This window comes from Cygnus atratus, chromosome 26, assembly GCF_013377495.2.
Source record: "Cygnus atratus isolate AKBS03 ecotype Queensland, Australia chromosome 26, CAtr_DNAZoo_HiC_assembly, whole genome shotgun sequence".
NCBI lineage: Eukaryota > Metazoa > Chordata > Aves > Anseriformes > Anatidae > Cygnus > Cygnus atratus.
In genome coordinates this window covers 1,896,067-1,915,890 of record NC_066387.1, presented here as the reverse complement: position 1 = coordinate 1,915,890, position 19,824 = coordinate 1,896,067, and the positions used below count along the sequence as shown (strand labels likewise).

Sequence of the window (19,824 nt, the reverse complement as noted above, 5' to 3'; positions counted from 1 at the left end):
GTGCAGGGCCCATTGCAGTCCCCGAGCAGTGCCTGGTGCAATGCTCAATGCCTAGTGCGGTGCCTGTGCAGTCCCCATTGCAGTCCCCATTGCAGGGCCCATTGCAGTCCCCGAGCAGTGCCTGGTGCAATGCTCAATGCCCGTTACAGTCCCCGTGCAATGCCCGGTGCAATGCCCGGTGCAATGCTCAATGCCCGGTGCAATGCCCGGTGCAATGCTCAATGCCCGGTGCAGTCCCCGTGCAATGCCCGGTGCAATGCCTGGTGCAATGCTCAATGCCCGTTGCAGTCCCCGTGCAATGCCCGGTGCAATGCCCGGTGCACTGCTCCATGCCCGGTGCAGCCCCGGTGCAGCCCCGCGCCGCGCCAGTTCCCCCTCCCGCCACCAGGGGGCGCCCCCGCTCCCCACTCCCCCTCCCTCCCCCCTCTCCCCCCCCCCCAACCACCGCTCGGCTCTTTCCGGAGCGGCTCGGCCGAGGGGCGTGGCCCCGGCGGCGGGGAAGGGGCGTGGCCACGGGGGCCTTCTTCGGAACCCTTCGGAGCCCTTCGGAACCCTTCGGAGCCCTTCGGGGCGGTTCGGCCCCGTCCGGCTCCTGTCGGCCCTTTCCGGGGCGGGCTCGGGCCGTTCCGGCGCCGCTCGGGCCCTTTGGAGGCGGCCGCGGGGCCGGGAGGCAGCAGCGGGCTGGAGGCGAGCGGCGGCGGCGGCCCGGGGGGGCGGCGGAGAGGTGGGCACGGGGCCGGGCCGAGGGGACGGCGGGCGGGGGGGGGAAGCGCCTGGGGGGGGGCCTGAGGGGGAGCAGCGGGTCCTGAGGGGGGGCAACGGGGCCTGGGGGGGGGCCTGGGGGGGCTCTGGGGGGGGGGGGCAGGGGGGCCTCTCAGGGGGGCCCTGAGGGGGTCTTGAAGGGGTCCTGGAAGGGGGCAGCGCCTGAGGGGGGCCTCAGAGGGTCCTGAGGGGGTCTTGAGGGGATTCTGGGGGGGGGCAGCAGGCCCTAAGGGGGCCCTGAGGGGGGGGGCAGCGCCTGAGGGGGTCCTCAGGGGACCTTCAGAGGGTCTTGAGGGGGGTCCTCAGGGGGCCCTGAAGGGGAGCAGCGGGTCCTGAGGGGAGCACAGCGGACCCTAGGGGGGTCCTGAGGAGGAGCAGCGAGCAGCAGGCCCTGGGGGGGGGGGGGGGGGGGGAAACGGGTCTTAAGGGGGCCCGAAGGGGGGGGGCAGCAAGCCCTGTGGGGGCCCTGAGGGGGGGCACGGCGCCTCATCGGGCCCAGGCCCTGTCCCCCCTCCCCTCCTGGGGCCGTGCTGAGGCGTTCCCGTCCCCTCCGTGTCCCTCGGCGGTGCCGGGGCTGTCGCTGCCCCCCTCAGCCTGCAGGCCACCCCCCCCCCCCCCCCGGGTCCCCTCGCAGGGACCCCTCCGGGTGCAGCCCCCGCTGCCGGGGCTCCTGGGCAGCCTGGCTGAGGGACGTGGCCACTGCTCAGCTCCGTGGTGCTGGGCACCGCTGAGCTTCCCCAGGCTGGGGCTCGGTGTCCTGGGGTGGGGGGGGGGGGGCAGCGGTCCTCTGGGGGGGGGTCGCTGACAGCTCGCCCCCAAATCCTGGTTCCTGGGATGGGGCCGACGCGGCTCCTTGCAGCGGGGTCCGTGCCCTGCGTTCCTCCATCTCCTGGGGACGCTCCTCGGCCCCCCGAAGGGGAAGTTTCCCGTGGCCGCGTACTTGCGAAACGGAGGGGAATGGGGAATAAAAGCCTTGGGGGGGGGGGGGGGGGGAATCCTGCCTGAAGTGAGCGGTGCGGGAGCTGGAGCGGCACCAGCAGCGCCGTGCAGCACCCGTGCCCGGTGCGGCAGGGGAATGGCTGCCTCGCCTGCCATTAACGCACGGCTTTTATTGCCCGAGCAGCTCTCGGGGCCGCTGGGGGACTGGCCCTGTGACTTTCTGTGTGAGAGCGAGAGAATGGAGACAGCTGAGTAAATATAGCCTAAATCGTCGCTTTCCTGGCCATTCCGCCCGCCCTTCCCTCGCATGCGAAGGGCCGGGGTGTCCCTGAGGCTGGCTTGGCCTCTGCTCCGGTCCCTGCCTCTTCCATTATGTGGGAAAGTCCAAGGGATGGTTTGGTTTCTTTGGTGACTCTGAGCTCTGACGCGCGCAAATCCTGCTTCCATCTGCCCCTGCGGCTCGCTGCTGGCGCTCGGCGACGCCTCGCTCCTCCTGGGGGCGACTGCTGCCCCCAGACCCTCCTTTTTTTTTTTTTTTTTGTTTTCTTTTTACCCCTTAGGAAAAGGGGTTGGGAACACGGGAAAACCCTTTCTGCCCCGTCGCTGGTTCTCGCCGGACAAAAGCTCTGGGCTGGGAGAGAAACCGCAGCTCAGCTGGAATGCAGCGGGGAGCGGAGCCAGCTCGGAGCAGCGGCAGAGTGCCGGCGCTTCGGTGTGTTTACAATAAAAAGAAAAAAAAAAAAAAAGAGTATTTATAATATCGGGGGCTCTTTTAATTCCTCCGAGAATATCTGGAGCCGCGGCTTGGCGCTGAAGCGACGGGGTAAGGGGAGACGAAGAGCAAGCAGAGGAAGGGAACGGCGCGTTTCTGGGGCTGCGGGGGTTTCGTGCCAGCCCGTACCCTAATAACGCCGGCCTGCTGCCACGGTCACTTCCCACCTTGTGGGTCGCTTCGTGCGATGGCTGTGTTAGGATGGCCCCTGACAAATTGTCGCACAAATCCCAGATCCCGCCGGGAGCGTGATTTTAAGCAGATGGGCCCGCAGAAGCGGATGTGCTTTTTTCGTGCGCTTTGCTAGAACTGTAATTTTTGAGGGAAGTAACAAAAGTGCAGCTACTGGCTTAACTTCTGGGGGGGGGGGGGGAGTTGGGAAGGAACAAAAAAAAACCTAAACCCTGCTCCGGGACTGTTCCTAAAATGGCAATAGCGTGTTCTTTGTGCCTGGGGACTGGTGTCAAGGGAGCCTGGAGCAAAGGGACCTGGCGCGAGGCACGTCGCCCTTCTCCGCTCGGTGCCGGAGAGCGAAAGCCTCCAGCCGAGCACGAGGCTCCTGCGGTGAGGAGGAGAAAGTTCCTGAGGCGGGTGAGACAGGACGAGCTTCAGCGGGAGCAAGAAGGCCCCGGGTGAGGAGAAACCTGAGCAATTTCTCAAAAACTTCCCAAAGCATGAGGTAGGCAGCGGTCACGTAAGGCGGAGCAGTAAGCGCGCCGCGTCCCCAGGGAGCTGCTGCTCCCGGGGCTCTGCTGCCGGCCACATCGGAAGCAGGTTTTGGTGAGAAAAGAGCTGGAAACGGCCTCGGCTGCCCCTCGTCCCTGCTGTGAGGCTTGGGGCAGAGGCAGCCCCGGCTCAGGACAGCGCTCGCTGCTCGGAGGGAAGCGCTGGGCAGCCTGGAGGCACGAATCCCAACCCTGAGCCGTTTTTATTTCTCCCCCTGGTTGCATCGTCCTCCTTTCTTGCAAAGAAAGGTTTCTGCTCCTTCTTTGCGACCCCCTAAGACGCGGTGCTTCGCGGCTCAGGGCTTGATTTGGTGCTGGGTTCCCCCCCCCCAAGGATCTGATGTAACTTGGAAGCGTTTGAGCCGTGTAGGCTGTCATAAACATTCTTTTTTTTAAAAAAAAATATTTTTATGCATTCTTTCTCCTCGCCGGAGGGAAAGCAACGCTTAGGCTCACTTCAAGTCGAGCTGCACTTTGAACTGCGCTTGGAGCTTGGTTGAGAAGCCCGGGGACCACATTTTAAGCGTTGAGATGCTTTTATTTATGCGCCGGGCACCCACAAAAAGACTCGTAATGTGTTTTTTGTGTGGAACTGATGCGTCGAACAAAGGGAGTATTGACAGCGCTTCATGAATCGCGCGATTGTGCGATAGATTTACCGAAGGTATTTAGATGTCGGATTGCGGGGGGGGGGAGGTTCGGAGGAGCCCACCGAGTGCTCGCCAGCACAGACACGCGAGGTTTCCTCCCCGGGAGCTGAGCGAGCCTGGAGCCGGGCCCAGGCGAAATCTTGCTGGCGAGCTGCTGGCGGCCCGGCGCACGCAGAGCCCCGCTCCGGAGGTGCGCTTGCAGCGGGCAGGCTCGTGCGTGTCCCGCGCTGCCAGCACCTCCCGCCTCCTTCCCAGGCTCGACCTTCCCTCCAAACTTCTGTTTGAGGGCTTGGGGAAACGCACGGTCCCTTCCCCCTCCCCGAAAACACCTCGACTCGGCCGCCTGCTCCCCGCCGTCGCCGTCCCGCGGGGGCTTTGCCGGGAGAGGGCGATTCCCCCGGGGAGGTGGTGAGGGTTTGCAGCCGGCTGCTCCTCGCCCTCCGTCACCGGTCCCAGCACGGGAAGGCAGGTGGGCCCGGCGCTGGGTGAATCCCCCGGTTTTTGGGTGCTGGGGCGTGGGGAGCAGGGCAGCCCAGAGCCAGGTCTCCGAGCACCTCCTCGCCTTGTGCAAGAGCCGGCGCCGGGCTGGAGGGAGCCAGAAGCTGCGGGACCTGCTCCTCGGGGAGCCTCGGGGAGCCTCGGAGCTCCGGGGCCACGCTCTGCTGTCCAGAGCCACGGAACGAGTTCGCCTCGGTGCCGCAATCCCCCGGCGAGGTGCCGGCCCCGCCGCCTCGGGGCACGTTTTGGGCTCTGGTCCTCCCCAGGACAGCTCGGCCGATTCCTCTGCGTCGGACCCCGGTAGGCAGAGCTCAGAGGGGCGAGGGGCGGGCATCGGAGCGTGGCCGTAAATAAATCTCCGTGCTCCGGGTTGTGAAGTAATATTTTCCTGGCCGGGGCTGGGTTTGGGAAACGCGGGCTCCTGCGGCGCCGGGGTGCGCTGCTTCGCCCCGTGTCCCGAGGGTCCCTCGGAGCCGCGCGGCCCCGCGCTGCCCGGGGAGCCGGGGAGCAGCTCTGCAGCCACCTGGATCGGGCTCCGTCCTGTTCCCCACCAGCCGGAGCCTCCCTGCGAGCTTCCGACCGCCCCCCCCGGGGGCTCTCTGCTCATTCACGGGGAAGTCGGCCCGGCTGGGCCGCTTGCCCGAGCTCCGGCAGGCAGCGCAGGCTCTGGCTCCTGCGCGGGTTTCGTGTGCCACGGCCTCGTTGTGCCTCCCACTGTCGGGGGAGCGAGCCTCGCGGGGCGCCTCCTCGCCCCCTCCTGCGGGGGCTGCTGCAGCCTCGGGGGAGCTCGGGGACTTCTGCGGCTGAGGTTTGGGTTTCTGGGCCAAAGCAGCTCGAGCCGTGAGCGGGACCTGCAGCGTTTCGGCAGGTCCCGGTGGCACTGGGAGCACTGGGAGCTTTCCAGCTGCCCCCGCGGGCTGCGGCCGCCCCGTTGCCTTCGAGGCCCCTTCCTCGGCGCTGGGGCTTTGCCCAGCTCAGCCCGAGGGAGCTGGAAAGGGCAGGGAGGGGATGGGAAAGGGGCCGTGCCCGGCTGGTGGGAATGCCCCGGCTCACGCGGCCCTCCGACAACGTGTTACAACCCGGGTTTGTTCTTTTTGGTGGCTTTCTGGGCTGGGCAGGCGTCCTATCCTTCAATTTCTCTCTATTTAAATAGCTCAGAGGCAGTTTGCAGCTCTAAGCAGACTCGAAGGCTTCTAAAGATATGTTTTTTTAACCCCCCCCCCCCCCGCCTCGCTTCCATCTCTGAAGAAACCCTGCGTTGCCTGCGCTTGATGCTCTTGGTGCTTTTCAGAAGTTCAAAACGTGGCTTTGCTCAGGGCAGAGCTTTGAAGTGCTGCTCCGTGGGAACGGCAGGCGCGTCCCGAGGGCCCTCGGCTGCGGGCCCGGTTAACCCCCGGCTGTGGGCAGTCACCTTCGGAGAGCGACTCGTGGGGGGGGGGGGGAATCCGTGGGGCGATGTGAAGGTGAACTGTGAAATTCGGTCAATTCCTCAAGAAAAGGTTAAATCCTGTTTGTTTTGCTCCTGTTCAGGGCCTCCAGCTGGTGGCTGCGGGGTCGCCCTTTTCTCTGTGCGCAAGCTGCCGCACAAAGGCCGTTTTGTGCCTCCCCTTGCGTTCTTGTTCGCCGAAGCGCTGCGAGGAGAGCAAGCCCGAGAAGCAGAAGCCAGCCTCTTTAGGATGCGGAGCCGGTGGCGGGCGGGGAGGAGGTGTCCCCTCTGCCGAGCGTTCCTGCGAGCTGGCTCCTCTCTCGCTTTTTCGGAGTGCAAATTCGCCCTTAGCATGCCCTGGCAAGGAGCGCCTGGATGCGGGGCTCGGCAGGAGCCTGGCTGGGCGAGGAGCGAGCCCTGCCTCGCCGGGACGAGCCCCCCGCTCCGAGTGCGGGCGTCCTGGGGGGGGGGGGGGGGGGGGGGCGGGGCGCCCGGCCGGGCGGTGACACGCCGCCTTTTTCTCTCCGCAGGCGCTGGGGAGGGAGAAGCAGCATGGCGCGCGGCTCGCGGCTCGAAGCTCTTGCCCTGCAGCCTCCAGGAAAGCCGCCTCTCTTCTGGTGAACCGGACCCGGCTCTGTTTCTCCGCCGCATGCCCGCTCGCGAGCGCTGGATTATGTTCGTCTCCTTCTCCCTCTGCTCCATCGTTTGGCTGAATCGCGGCTTCAAGCTGAGGAAAAGGGGCTGCACCTAAGCACGCCGGGACCGGGCTCCTGAGGCGCCGCTTCGCGCAGGGACCTCGGGAGTGCCGATGGGGGAGAGCTGCCCCTGAGGGCTCTCCTCTCCGCCCCAAAGCGCGCCGCCTCGCCGCTCGGAGCCGCTCTCCCCGTGGCCGAGAGGATGGGCAGCACCGACGGCTTCCAGTACCGCGCGCTCTACCCCTACCGCAAGGAGCGCGAGGAGGACATTGACCTGGTGCCCGGCGACATCCTGGTGGTCAGCAAGGGGGCCCTGCAAGCCTTGGGCTTCAAGGACGGGGACGAGCAGAACCCCAACCAGATCGGGTGGATCCTGGGCGTCAACGAGCGGACCAAGCAGAAGGGCGACTTCCCCGGCACCTACGTGGAGTACGTGGGGCCCGTGAAGATCTCCGTCCCTTCGCACCGGCCCCGAGTGCAGAGACCCCTGCCCGCGACACCGGGGGCCGGCGGCTGCCGGCTGCAGGAGGCTCCGGAGCAAGGTGAGCCCTGCCGCGCGCCTCCCCTGCTGCCTGGGAGCTGAGCCGCTCGCGTTTTGTGCGCTCACGCTCAGCCCTGACCAAAAGGCAAGCTCTTTGCTCCTCCCGCGCACCGATCTCCTTAGCGGAGCTTCTCGGGGCGAGCCTCGTCCCACTGTAAGCTCTCCGAGCTCCTTCTCCGGCCCACGACCAGCCGGATGGATCCCCGGGGCCCCTCTCCCTGCCCCGCCGAGGTTTTGCCCCGCTCCCTCCCTCGAGGAAAAAGCCCTGACCTCTCCCGCCCGCCTCTGCCTCGGCGGCGCCCGGGGCGTCGCTCCCTGCCAAGCGCCGCCCGGCCCCGCCGAGACGCACAATTCCTCCTCTCTGGGCAAGAGGAGAAAAGTCAGGGGCGAGAAGAGGACTTCCCAGAACTGCGGCTAATTGCTCGCCTGCCTGGCACCGCTCCCCGTCGGCGGGGCCGGGGCTGGGCAGGGCACGGGCACCGCGCACCTGGGGCAGCAGCGGGGCGCAGCCGGGCTTGGCACGGCTCTGGCAGGCGAGGTGCCGGCCCCGGCGCTGCCTGGAGAGCTGCATCCCAGGCCTTTTTTTTTTTTTTTTTTTTTTTTGCCTCTTTCTTTTATTTCTGTCCCATCAGGCTCTGGATGAAACCTCTCGGGGGTCCTGAGGGGTAGAAGGGAGCGCCGGGCGGGGTGCTGGGGCTGGGTGTCTCGCTCCTGTGCCCCTGCTCCCGCACCCGTCGGGGTTGGGGACGTCTCCACAGGGTTGGGAGCGCAGCGGGGGCTGCTGACCTGAGTCACCCCGCTCCCACGCTGCCCGCCCAAGGCTCGGCTCCTCTCGGCAGCCCGGGGCTCGCTCTGCGGTGGCCGTGTCGGCCCTGGCTGCGCCCAGCCCTGCGCTCCCTCGGGGGCTGGATTTGTGCCTCCGTGGGGCTCCCTCGGCCTCCTCGAGCGGGGCTTGGCCGAGGCGCGTCCGGGTGGTCACGGCCGCTGCCCCGGGCAGGGCCGGGGCCGGAGAGCCCTGCGGTGTGGAGGAGGATCCGTGCCAGAGCTCCTGACACGTGGAAAAGAGGCGGTTGGAAAAGAAACCAAGAAGCCGTCCGGGCTGCGTCCTGCCCCGGGCCGGAGCCGCGTGAGGATCAGGTACCGGGGTGCACCGCGGGGTGCCAGCTGTGTCCCCCCCCTCTGTGGGAACACCCCCACAGCCACCTGGGACCCCCGGGGCTGCGATTCGAACACCCGAGGCCATTTTACGCGCAGCACAACACCGTGCTGGTGGGCAGACGCGTTTTATTTATTTAATTTATTATTATTTTTATTTTTTTTTTGCAACCGAGAAGTTGTGTGGGAGCCAAGGCCGTGTTAGTTCTTCGCGGTCTGCCTGCCCCGCTGGGGCGAGGCCTGCCTGGGAGGCGCACAGACGGCTCCTGGCTGCCCCCGCTCAGCTCGCAGCCGCCTGAATTCCTGCCCTGCTCCTTCCTGGGGCTGTCCTGGCCGCCGGTGATCCCTCACCCCCCACCGCCACGCACGGTGCACGGCCGCGAGGAAGAGCAGCGAGGCCCGGCGCTTTGCGAGGCTCCGTTTCGGAGCCGCTGGTGTTTGTGTTCGCCTTCTGCAGAGAGCACGAGCGGAAAATGCGGCTCGGAAATATTTCCGCAGCCGCCCCGGCAGCTCTGTGAGTGCCCTTGTTCCCTCGGCCCTGCCCGGAGCACGGCGGGCTCAGGACCCGCCGCCGGCCGCGGCGCGGGCCCGGTGAAAACGCGGGCTGCTGCCTGCTGAAGCGGCGCGTTCCCGGCCGGGCCACGTGGGGAGCGCAGCTTTTGCTTCTCTTCCTTCTCCCTTCCTGAGGGTCAGGCCCGGAGCTGCCAGCCCTGCGTGGCTCAGCCCCAACCAGCACCGTGCAGGGCACCATCCTGCCCCGGAGACGGGGTGACTCCTTGCACGGCCCCGCTGTGGTGCGGGATCATCCGGCAGCAGCTTGGGTCCTTGCCGAGCTGCTCCTTTCTCCGCAGTCGCCGCCTGGAAGCGCTGCCCCCAGCTGTTTTGTCCCCCACCCCCCCACGTCGAGGCGGTGGCTCCCGGCGAGGCCGTGGGGGCAGGAGGCTCAGCCAGGCACCGACCTGCAGCTTGCCGCTGGGCAAGTTGGGGTCGCGGCCGTGACACCGGGGCCGCGTTTCACAACAGGGAGCAGCCTTCTGGCTCTGCCTCGGCAGGGCGGGCCGTGCTGGGGGTCCCCACGGACCGCCGACTTCCCCCGGTGCCGTGGGGGAGCCTCCTGCCCTGCCTGGTGCTCAGCACGGAGCGGGGCCGAGCCCGGCGCTGCTCTTGCTCCCGCCGGCGGCCTCGCGGCCGGGCGTGCGCGCTCCTGCCCCGGCGTGCGTCACCCTGAGCGCAGGGAAGGGTGCCCGGGGCCCTGCCGAGCCGGCCCCGAAGCCACCGCGCCGCGGCACGTAGGCTCCCCGCGTTGGCAGCTCCTCCGCCCGGCCCCGTGATCAAGCTGCAGCCCTCCCAGCTCCGGCTCCAGCTCGCCGAGAGGCGCCTCGGGCGCAGCAGCAGCAGCAGGAGGCAGCCCTGCCGGGCGGCGTGCCGCAGCCCTTCCCACGCTGCCCCGACCCCATCGCAGACCCGAGGCGGCGCCGAAACGCCGCTGCTCCGCGCGGGGCCGTGCCCTGGGTACCCGTGGGGAGGGTTTGGGAGCGCTCAGCTGCGGTGGCGAGGCCCGGTGGCGCTCGGGCACTCGGGAATCGCCGCCTGCCCGCAGCTCCCCCGCCACGGGGCAGCCGGGTCCCGTGCCGTGGGCTGCCCGCGCCCTGTAACAGCTTGCACGGAGGAGGCCGTGGGCTAGCGGGGAAGGGGGAGGCAGCGAGAGGGCTGGTTTCTATGTTCAGCGAGCAATCAAGGGCAGGAATTTGCTGACGCAGCGCTCTGTCTGAATCGCTGCATTAATCACAGCTCACCGCCGCGAGCGAGCTCCCCGGCCGCGCTGCTCTGCCAGCCCCGTGCCGCGTCCTGTCCCGGGCAGAGGCTGAGCCTGGCCGGAGCTGCAGAGCCCGAGTAACCCCTGCGGTGCCTGCCCCGGGTGTCCTTGGCCCCCCGGGGCGCTCGGGGAGGTAAACCGAGCTCTGCAGAAAGCAGCAGGGAGCCCTCGCCGTGCGCACACCCCGCTGCGCTCTGTGGGGCTCCGAGCAGGGCTGGGCTCTACAAGTGCTGTGCGGGTTTGGGGCCAGCTCGCAGGCTCCGTGCGGTGTTGGTGGGGCTGTGGGCTGGCAGCAGGGGCCAGGCTTTCCCCGCTCGGGGGTGCCGCTGCTGGGAGTAGCGTCGGTTGTCTCTAGCCCTGGATCTGCTGCAAACCATCTGCTGCGGGCCGAGCTGGGCCTGACGCCTCCTCTCTCTCTCCCTCCTCCCCAGGGTCTCCTCTCCCCGACCTGCAGGAGCAGTTCAGTCCCCCGGAGATCGCGCCGCCGCTGCTGGTGAAGCTGGTGGAAGCTATCGAGAAGAAAGGTACGGGCCCGAAACCCGCGGCGGGGACGGGGGGAAGGCAGCTGTTGTGAAAAGCTGCTGGCGTTGGACCGAGCTCAGTGGGACATGCGGGACGCAGCTGCCTGCAGGACGGGGGGGGGGCCTCCTGCTCCTCCCCGGCCTCAAATTCTGGTCCCCAGGGTCCAGAATTTGACCCCGCCGTGCCGTCCTGCTCCAGGGAGCTCGGGCTGTGGTGCTGGGTCCGCAGCGGGACGCCCACGCAGCCTGGCTGGGTGCTGGGCAGGCTCTCTTGGGCGCTGCAGAGAGGAGTCCCCCCCCCCCGCCCCAAACCCGTGCCGTGAGGGCACTGAGCCAGGGCCCGGAGCTGCAGCGGGGTGTCCCGGGGGCCAAGGGGGGGCTGTGGCAGCGTCTGCGGGCACGCCGTGGGAGCCGGCTGCCCTGGCCGCCGTCCCGGCCTCGTTATCCGCGCTGCGGCTCTCGTCCGGCCGGGCTGGCACCGGGCTGGCTCCGAAACGGCGCGTGCGAGCTGCAGGGCTCGCAGCTAACAGCAGCGTCCTCGCTTCCGCAGGGTTAGACAGCGAGATGTTGTACAGGACATCTGGCTCCGAACTGAGGCAAGCTCTGAGAACCGGTAAGAACCAGCTCTTCGCGGCGAGGAGGCGAATGGGCTCAGATGGAGGAGATTAGGGGATGTGACAGCGCCAGCACTAATGCAATCCAGGCCGGGCTCGCCTGTCCCCGGCAGTTCCTGACTGCCGGCACGCTGCCTGCGGGGCCGGGCCTGCCCTGTCCTGCCCCGGCCCCCTCTTTGCGTGCTGGGGACGGGACGGGACGGGGGGATTCCTGCCGGGGCGAAGGGACGCAGCGCCAGCGGGGAGGCTCGCAGCCCAGCGAATCCCCCCACACGTCTCCTGCCGTCTCTTCGGGGCACCCTGCTCTCGGGGTGCTCTGGCGACAGGCTGCTGGAGGCTTCCCTGGCCCTGTCACGCCGCTGACGAGCAGGGGAGGACCTCGGAGCTCAGCTTGGTGGCTGGAGCCGTGGCTCTGCTGTGCCTGCGGCTGATGGCTCCGCCGGGGAGCCTTGGGAGCTGTCTGCCTCTCGCCTGGGCCTCTTCCAGCACCACGCTGGCTTGTTCGCTTCCGCAGGCGCTCCTCACGGACCCAAGCTGAGCGGTGCTGTCAGCTCCGGCCGCAGGCGTCGTGTGCTGTCCTGGTAGCCTGAGCCTTGCGTTCGTGGGGCAGCACGGGTCAAAGGGAGACGTTTTCCCCACGTTTTCCCAGTATGTGGCCGGTTGTCTCTCTCCCTCTCCACGCACGTCTCTTAACAGCAGCAAGGAACAAAGCTCTGACCCGCGAAAGGTGCGGGCACCCAAAATTACCTCGACCCCCTCCTGGGGGAGCCTGAGCCAGCGTGTTGTGGGGAGATGGGCACGTCAAGGAGGTCTTGGTCGCGTGGGCTGCTTGGCTCCGAGAGCTCCGCGCTCCCCCGCGGGTCCCGTGTGCCGCGTCCCAGGACCGCTGGCTGGCCGGGGGGACTGCGGCGAGCGTGGGTTGCGTCTCCCGCAGGAGCAGAGGTTGCAGCGAGTTCAGAGCAGGGCTGTTTGTGCTGAGCCCCGAAGCCCAGCTGCGCCTGGGGTTTTGTGGCTGCTTTGTGGTCTGAACCAGGTGCCTGGCTTCACCGTGCTGACCCTGCACGAGCCCCCGCCACTTGCTGTGCTCCCGCTGTGGTGCGGGATGGGTGCGAGGTGCTGGCAGCGCCGGGGCTGCTGCCTGGGCGCCCGGGGTCTGCGCCCACCACCCATGGGAAATCTCTGCCCTGGCAGACTGGAGCCTGGGCGACCTGGAGCCCTTCGACGTGCACTCCCTGGGCGAGGCGCTGCGCGGCTACCTGCAGGACCTGCCCTCCCCCGTGGTGCCCGTGTCGGTGCACGGCGACATCCTTCGCGTCCTGCAGGGTAAGGGCCTCCCCGGCCACGCTTGGGAGCGGGGAGGTGGGTGGGGTGGATGCGTTTGGGTTGTTAAAACAGGTCCTGTCCCTGTGGGGTCCGTCACACGGCCTCCGCTGCTGACAGCGCTCCCACACCGCGGCTGCCAGCGCGTGGAACGCGGTGCCGGCTGTCCCAGCCCTTCCATCGTGTCTTGCTTCTCTCCCCAGAGGTCCCCCAGCCGGAGAATTGCCGGAAACAGCTGCTGCTGGCCCTGGAGTCGCCTGCGGTCCCGCTCCAGAACACGCTCACCCTGCAGTTCCTGCTCCGGCATCTGGGGAAGGTATCACAGCAGGCCGAGAGCAACAACCTCCACCCTCGGGCCCTGGGAGAGATCTTCGGCCCCCTTCTCCTCCGGCTGCCTGGCGCCAGGTACGTGAGGCTCTCGGGTCCCTGCCGTGTACCCTGTGCCGGCCGCTTTGCCTGCCAGGACGAGGAGCCCAGGCTGTAAGGGCGTGTCTGCCCGCAGCCCCGGCCTTGCTGCACGTGGGATTAAACTGCTGGCAGCACGCAGAGCTGGGGCTCGAGGCCAGGGCAGAGCCCTTGCTTCTGTGTCAGCCTGCGCTCCGGCAGCTGGGCTGTGCGGGGATGAGCAGCTAACCCCGCTGACCCATTGCCCGGGGGGCACAGGGCGGTGCCAAATTCTCCCCAACGACTGCTGATCTCACTGGTTCCTCTCTCCCCGCAGCCCAGAGCTGAGCCCTGACTTCTCCGTGCTTTTTCTGGAGATGCTTCTGCAGCTGAAGGAGTTGGAGCCGGAACAGTTGCCTCCAGGTACCGTCCCCAGGAGCTGAAACGCCCCCTTGGGGCCCGAGGCGCTGGCGTTTGTGCTCCGTGGGCGTGGATTCTGCCTCCACGAGCAGATTGCCGAGGGCATGTCTGTAGCCCAGCTGTGCTCGGATGCAGCCTCGAGGTGCTGATCTGCTGCTGTAGATGTGCCTGGAGCAGCTCCTGGCAGCGCAGCAGCCGAGTGGGGCTTCCCAGGACAGTCACCGCGGGGAGAGGGGGACTTGGAGCTCCAAGGGCTTGCCCTTAGCGAGGGTGGGGAGCTGGGACTTGGGCCAGCCCCGCTTCAACCCTTTCTCAACCCTGTTTCTCTTACAGCGTTGCCTCCAAAACCACCTAAGCCAAAGCCCAGCGCCGCCAGCCTGGCCAACGGGAACAGCGTGCCCTTGCAGGACGCCGAGTGGTACTGGGGTGACATTTCCCGGTAAGGGGGTGGCCGGCAGCTCCGCTTCTGGGCGCCCGCTCTGTCGGGTTCAGGGCAGCTCTGGCCGCGCCTCGCAGGCCGTGACAATCGTCCCTGTCCCTCGCAGGGAGGAAGTGAACGAGAAGCTGCGGGACACGCCGGACGGTACCTTCCTGGTGCGGGATGCTTCCAGCAAGATCCAGGGCGAGTACACGCTCACGCTCAGGTAGGACGCCGGGATCTCGACACGTGTCCCCGTGCTTGTGGCGGCTGGGACATCGGGCTGGCACAAGGGACACGTCCAGGCTGGTGCAGGGCCCTGCGGTGGTGATAACCACCCTCCGCTCTCCCCTCCCCTCTGCAGGAAAGGGGGCAATAACAAGCTGATCAAGATCTTTCACCGGGAAGGGAAGTACGGCTTCTCGGAGCCCCTGACTTTTGGCTCGGTGGTGGAGCTCATCACACATTACCGGCACGAGTCGCTCGCCCAGTACAACGCCAAGCTGGACACGCGGCTGCTCTACCCCATCTCCAAGTACCAGCAGGTGAGGTCCGTGCTGCAGGGACAGCCCGAACCAGGGGCATCCGTCATCCTGGCCCTCTGGTAGATGCAGCGCCTCTTCCCGGTGCTGGGACGTTGCTCTGTGGGGCACCCCGCAGGGCTGGTGGGGTTTTTGGGGCCGGTTGCCTTGCAGGGGGGCTGCTGTAGGGCAGGAGTGGGCCCTGACTGAGGCTGTGTGTATGGCAGGACCAAGTGGTGAAAGAGGACAGCGTGGAAGCCGTGGGAGAGCAGCTGAAAGTCTATCACCAGCAGTACCAGGACAAGAGCTGGGAGTACGACCTGCTGTACGAGGAGTACACGCGCACGTCCCAGGTACGCGTCCCAGGGGGCACACACTGGGCACAGAGAGCAGAGCTTGGGCACCCACTGCCCCATTTGTCTGCTCCTGGGTTTCAGGGGGCTCCTCAGAGAACGGGCTTTGAAGTGGGGGATATTTTGACTGCACCGAGGACGGTGCTGGATTAGGAGGGGGGTGGGAAGGGGCTGCAGATGGGCAGAAACCTGCCCAAATCCTCGCCACTTCCTCAGCTCTCCCCTCTCTCCAATTCAGGAGCTGCAGATGAAGAGGACGGCAATCGAGGCCTTCAACGAGACGATCAAGATCTTTGAGGAGCAGTGTCAGACGCAGGAGAAGTGCAGCAAGGAGTACATCGAGCGCTTCCGGCGGGAGGGCAATGAGAAGGAGGTGCAGCGGTGAGGACTCGGGGCAGCGGTGACCTGCCCTGCCCGGGGAAGGACTCCTGGGGCTGGGAGGATCATCGGGGCTCGGGGCAGAGCCGAGGCATGCGCAGTCCTCGTCGCTCCAACCGCCTGCTGCGGCCGGGAGCTGGCAGGCTGCCTCCTCCGCCTCCCCCACCTTGGCTCACAGCCGAATTCCCCCCCTTTCTTCTCCTCCCAGGATCCTCATGAACTCGGAGAAGCTCAAATCTCGCATCACGGAGATTCATGACAGCAAGATGAAGCTGGAGCAGGACCTGAAGAAACAGGCCTCGGAAAACCGGGAGATCGACAAGCGCATGAACAGCCTCAAGCCAGACCTCATGCAGCTGCGCAAACTGCGGGACCAGTACTTGGTGTAGGTAGCTCCTGCCCCCGCGGAGGGCTGGCACAGGGGCCCTGCTCCCCCTCCAGCCCGGCCCAGGAGCCATCCAGCTGGCTCCTCGAGGGCTTTGAGGCTTGTTGGACCGGCTTGCAGGGCTGCTGCGCGCAGCAGCGAGGAGCCCCACAGCGCGCAGCTTCAGGGAATGGCGGCTTCTCAAAGGGGGAGGCTGCTGCCCTCTGGCGATGGCTGCGTGAGCGCTGCCTGGCCCGGGCACGCTGCCTCTCCTGAGCTCTGCCTCTCCTTCCCCAGGTGGCTGACGCAGAAGGGTGCCCGGCAGAAGAAAATCAACGAGTGGCTGGGCATCAAGAACGAGACAGAGGAGTGAGTGTCCCCGCTCGCGTGTCGGGGGGTGTGGGGGGGCTGTTCCACAGCCTCGGGCAAGTCCCATCGCCCTGTCTGGGAGCTGAGGCCGAATTCCCTGCTGGAAGGAGTGCTGGCAGCTACCAGTGGGAGGGAAGATGTTGGGGGGCCACGTGCCTGAACCGAGGGGCCCTGACACCCTGCGTGTGCTCGATTGCAGTCAGTACTCCATGATGGATGACGAGGAGGAGCTGCCTCATCACGAGGAGCGGACGTGGTATGTGGGGAAGATCAACCGCCTGCAGGCCGAGGAGATGCTGTGCGGCAAGCGGGACGGCACCTTCCTGATCCGCGAGAGCAGCCAGAAGGGGTGCTACGCCTGCTCCGTGGTGTGAGTACCTCCGTGCGGCTGCCGGCTCGACTCTGCGCTCTGTGTGACACGTGGGGAGCACAGACGGGCAGAGAGAGACGTGGCGGGATGGGGCTGGCACCGGCTGCGCCCCCGTGTCGCTCTGCCCTTCTCCTGCCAGATGCTGGAGCCTGGCGGAGGCGTCAGCTGGCAGGCCGGGCTTCCCCGAGGTCTCCCGTCTGCCTCAGCTCCTCGTGCCAGGGCCAGACGTAGCTTTGGGCTGCTCCTGCTTGTGCCCCGCCACCGCCTTCCTAGCAGGGGTTCCTCGCTCGCCGCTAACCCGCGCTCCCTTCTCTCCCTGGCAGGGTGGATGGTGACACCAAGCACTGCGTCATCTACAAGACGGCGTCTGGCTACGGCTTCGCGGAGCCCTACAACCTCTACGCCTCCCTCAAGGACCTGGTCTTGCACTACAAGCACACGTCCCTGGTGCAGCACAATGACTCCCTGAATGTCACGCTGGCTCACCCGGTCCTTTCCCAGCCACCTGCCAGATGAGCAGCCCATGCACAACACAACAGCTGCCTTCAGCTTCTCCCCAGGGCACTGCTTTCTGGCTCTGGACTCTTGCACCCTGTATAGTTGAGTCTCTGTGCTCCTGCCCCTCCAGAGCCTCCGAGATGTCTGTGACCGTTCCTGGTGTCCCTTTTTGGTCAGTAGCTGAAACCCGTGTTGGCTGATGGGACAAAAAGCCTGGGCTGTTGACTCCCAGTGGGCTCCGGTCCTTAGGAGGTGGGATCCAGTTGTAATTGAATCGCTGTGGGCGAGCACAGCCCTTCCCCTTCCCCGACAAACAGGTCAGACCCCTTCTTGCTGGCAGGTTGCCCCGCTATGCATCACCGTAGAGCTAGATCCTGATTCCCCTGCGCTGTGGTGCAGGTCACTGCCCCGGCCCAGCGGCCGCTGGCGCTGCTCTGGGCGAGGGGCTCCCTGCCCGGGCGCTGGAGAAGGCAGAGGAGGAGCCTCGGCCGAGCGTACGCGTCCTCCGCTCTCACTTCCCTCGGTGACTTCGCGGGCTGGGGTGGGAGCTGGTGTCTGGTACGAGGGCTGCTGCTCTTTTGTGCAGGGACTCATTTCAGAAAGAGAAAAGCGCGTCCGTGGGGCGGCGGGCGTGCCGGGGAGGGGGGCTTCGTGGCCGAGGTCCCCGCTCTGTGCTGTGCCCCTTCCCACTCTTGGTCCCTGGTGTCGTAGCCACCTCCTGAGCGTTGCTGCCTGGGGAGGGAGGACCCTGTCAGCGACGAATCTCTCACCTTAGTTGTGCCACCCAAGCTGTGAAACCCGCGTTGGTACCTGTGTCTTTCCCGGCAGAATCTGTGGGGCGCACAGCTCTTTGTTCCTGGTTGTCTTTGGTGAATCTCTGCGAGCGTAACCCGTTGAAGCTATGACTGTAGCTCTGTAAATATGGTTCTTTTTGTAATCAGCTGCTTTCCTAGTACCGGCGTGTGCTGAGCTCCCACTACGACCTGCAAGCGCGTGGGCAGCAGCCGGCCGGGCTGCTGCAGGCTCGGGTCCTGCCAGCTGGAGCAGGAGGGGGCTGGAGCCCGACGCACACTACGAGCCCTACGCAAAATGAAGGACCTCTCCGCTGCAGGAGGACGGTATCTCCGCTGGGCCTAGGGCCTCAGCACGTAGAAATGTATATGCATGATGTCGAACTGTGTATGCAAAGCACTTATATTCATGAGTACTGTATGGGGACTGGGGGGGGGAGGGTCGCTGTAGGGGTGCCCCTCGCAGCTGGCCGGCGCGGGCAGGGCTTGTGGCGTCTTTGCAGAAAATGCTGAGTGCAGAGGGCGCGGGGTAAAGGAGGAGGTGCGGGGTGGCCCTGGCGGGGCTTTAAAAGCTGCACCCGAGCCTGTGAGCTGAGGCCGTGGTGGTTTCTGCTTTACGGGCTTATCCTGTCTGCCTGGAAAGCGTTGATCGTCCTCTTGATTTGCCTGAGAGGCTCTTCCCCTTCCCTTCCCGAGACCTCCGGAAGGGCTGGGGGATGCTGTCGGCTTTGCTGCTTCTGCTTCGCGTTGCGGCTCGCTCTGCAGGGCGCCCTGCACGCTCGGTGCCGGAGCACGGTGCGTTCGCATGTGCTGTGCCCGCGTCCCGTCCTCTGTGCACCACCTGCGGCAGGTTCTGCCCTGTTCCTGCCGCTCGCTCTCCTTCTTCCCCCGGTCACCTCAGCTGCTCGCGCGGGTCCGGGACGGTTCCCAGATCCTTTTGGATCCTTTGGTGGTCTGGGGTTGTTGGAGCAAACGTCACGTTCCCCTTGTTTGTGGCAGCTCTCCCACGCTCAGCTGTACAGACCCCGCTCCCTGCTCTGTGTGCCCTGGGCTCTATTTTGGGGTTCCCCTCTTTTGTCAGTGTTCGGTACTATCGCTCGGGGGATCGCTTGGCAAAAGCCATCGGTGGCAGTTCAGGGAATGGTTTGGGCTCAGACACACGAGATGGGGGCAGGTGGGAGCAGGGCCGGCAGCCCCCGTGCTCGGAGCGCAGACACGGAGCCCTCCCAGGGTCTGTGGGGTGCTGGGACACCCCAAAGCCTTGGGCCGGGCTCCTGCCCTGCAGGGTGGGCTGCAGCCAACGGCTCCTCCAGCCCCTCGCCCCTCCACAACCCCCACCTAAGTGAGCTCGGGGCCGCTCCCACGCCAGCCACCGCGTCCGGGAGCGTCGCTGCTCCAGCCGCTCTCGGTGCTTCCCCTGGGCTTTGCTGGCCGAGGAAATTCCAGCTTCCCGTGACAGCGTTGGGTTTTTTCTTTTACCCTCCCGGCCAAATTTCTGTTTCTCCCCACGCTGTCCCTTTCCAGCCCGCAGCTGCAGCTTCTTCCCCACCACGGCGGCGTGGGCAGCTCGGTGTCAGCTCAGCAGGGCAGTGGTGGCCCCGCTGCGTCTTCCAGCGCCGCCGTCGCTGCCTGCCCGTGCACGTCACTGCGGCCGGAGCCGCGGGGCTGGCCCCAGCAGGGCTGTGCTCGTGGTCTTGCGTGCAACGAGGAGGAACAGGCCCTTCCCCGGGGCTGCCATTTCCCCGACAGTGCTCGACTTGGCTCTCAGAACCGCTGCTTTGCCCCTCTCTCCCTCTCGGGTGGAAGAACCAAGCCCCGAGCTCCCTGCAGCGCAGCTCCCCCGGAATAAGCTAGTTTGTGATTTGTCTTTTGATGCTTTCGCTCGTGCTGTCCGCGCCTGCGGGTTAACCAGGTAGTGATGTGTTTTCGAGGCCCTGGGCTGTGCTTTGCTGCTTGTCACCCGCATGTCCCCCACCCAACCGCGTGCCCACGTCCCATGGGTGCACCGCAGCCGTCCCTGCTCCCCGGGGCACAGCTCGGCCCTTCGAGGGGGCGAGGGCAGCCCCCAGCATCGCGGCGAGGTCCCAAGAAACACGTCCAGCCCCTCCTGCTTCGGGTCGGCTCGCATTGCTCCGAGCTCCCCGACGTAAGCCCGAGGGCTCTCGTGTCACTGGAGAGTGGCCGGAGGTGGCACGGGTGTCCCCGACCGCTTTGTGCTCGGAGAGGACGTGGCGGCTGTGTGAGCGCTACTGAGATTTTAGTTCTTAGGTATATGCAATAATAAATACTCTAACTTGCCACTTCAGCTGTTCGTTACCAGCAGTAGTTCTCTATGCTCTTTCTGTTGATGTTTACTAATGTAAACCCAGTATTTGTTACTGTAAGGATTTTTGTACGGTACTTCAAAAAAGGAAAAAAAAGGAGGAAAAAAAAAAAAAACACACAAATAAAACAGAATTAATGACGTGGCTGCGGGCATTTCTTTGCGGGGGGCAGGGGTACCCCAGGGGACCAGAGGCAGGAA

The 19,824-nt window shown here is 66.2% G+C and overlaps 1 protein-coding gene across 1 annotated transcript; it reads left to right on the top strand.

Annotated features, from left to right (window-relative positions):
• The first annotated feature begins 623 nt into the window (after positions 1–623).
• PIK3R2 (phosphoinositide-3-kinase regulatory subunit 2) lies at positions 624–19,749 on the top strand. The gene is made up of 16 exons (XM_035567740.2): positions 624–724; positions 6,303–7,009; positions 10,411–10,503; positions 11,051–11,113; positions 12,306–12,437; positions 12,638–12,839; positions 13,156–13,241; positions 13,572–13,677; positions 13,784–13,882; positions 14,021–14,201; positions 14,405–14,530; positions 14,769–14,911; positions 15,117–15,293; positions 15,570–15,641; positions 15,841–16,011; positions 16,335–19,749. The coding sequence occupies exons 2-16, from the start codon at positions 6,670–6,672 to the stop codon at positions 16,525–16,527; spliced, it is 2,184 nt and encodes a 727-aa protein (XP_035423633.1). The 5' UTR covers positions 624–724; positions 6,303–6,669; the 3' UTR covers positions 16,528–19,749.
• The last annotated feature ends 75 nt before the right edge of the window (positions 19,750–19,824 follow it).

Bases quoted from the DNA above. Each gene is read 5' to 3' on its own strand.
- PIK3R2 (XM_035567740.2), top strand. From the start codon at position 6,670: ATGGGCAGCACCGACGGCTTCCAGTACCGCGCGCTCTACCCCTACCGC. The intron at 12,438-12,637 runs GTAAGGGCCTCC...TTCTCTCCCCAG, and splicing joins CATCCTTCGCGTCCTGCAGG to AGGTCCCCCAGCCGGAGAAT. The intron at 12,840-13,155 runs GTACGTGAGGCT...CTCTCCCCGCAG, and splicing joins CTCCGGCTGCCTGGCGCCAG to CCCAGAGCTGAGCCCTGACT.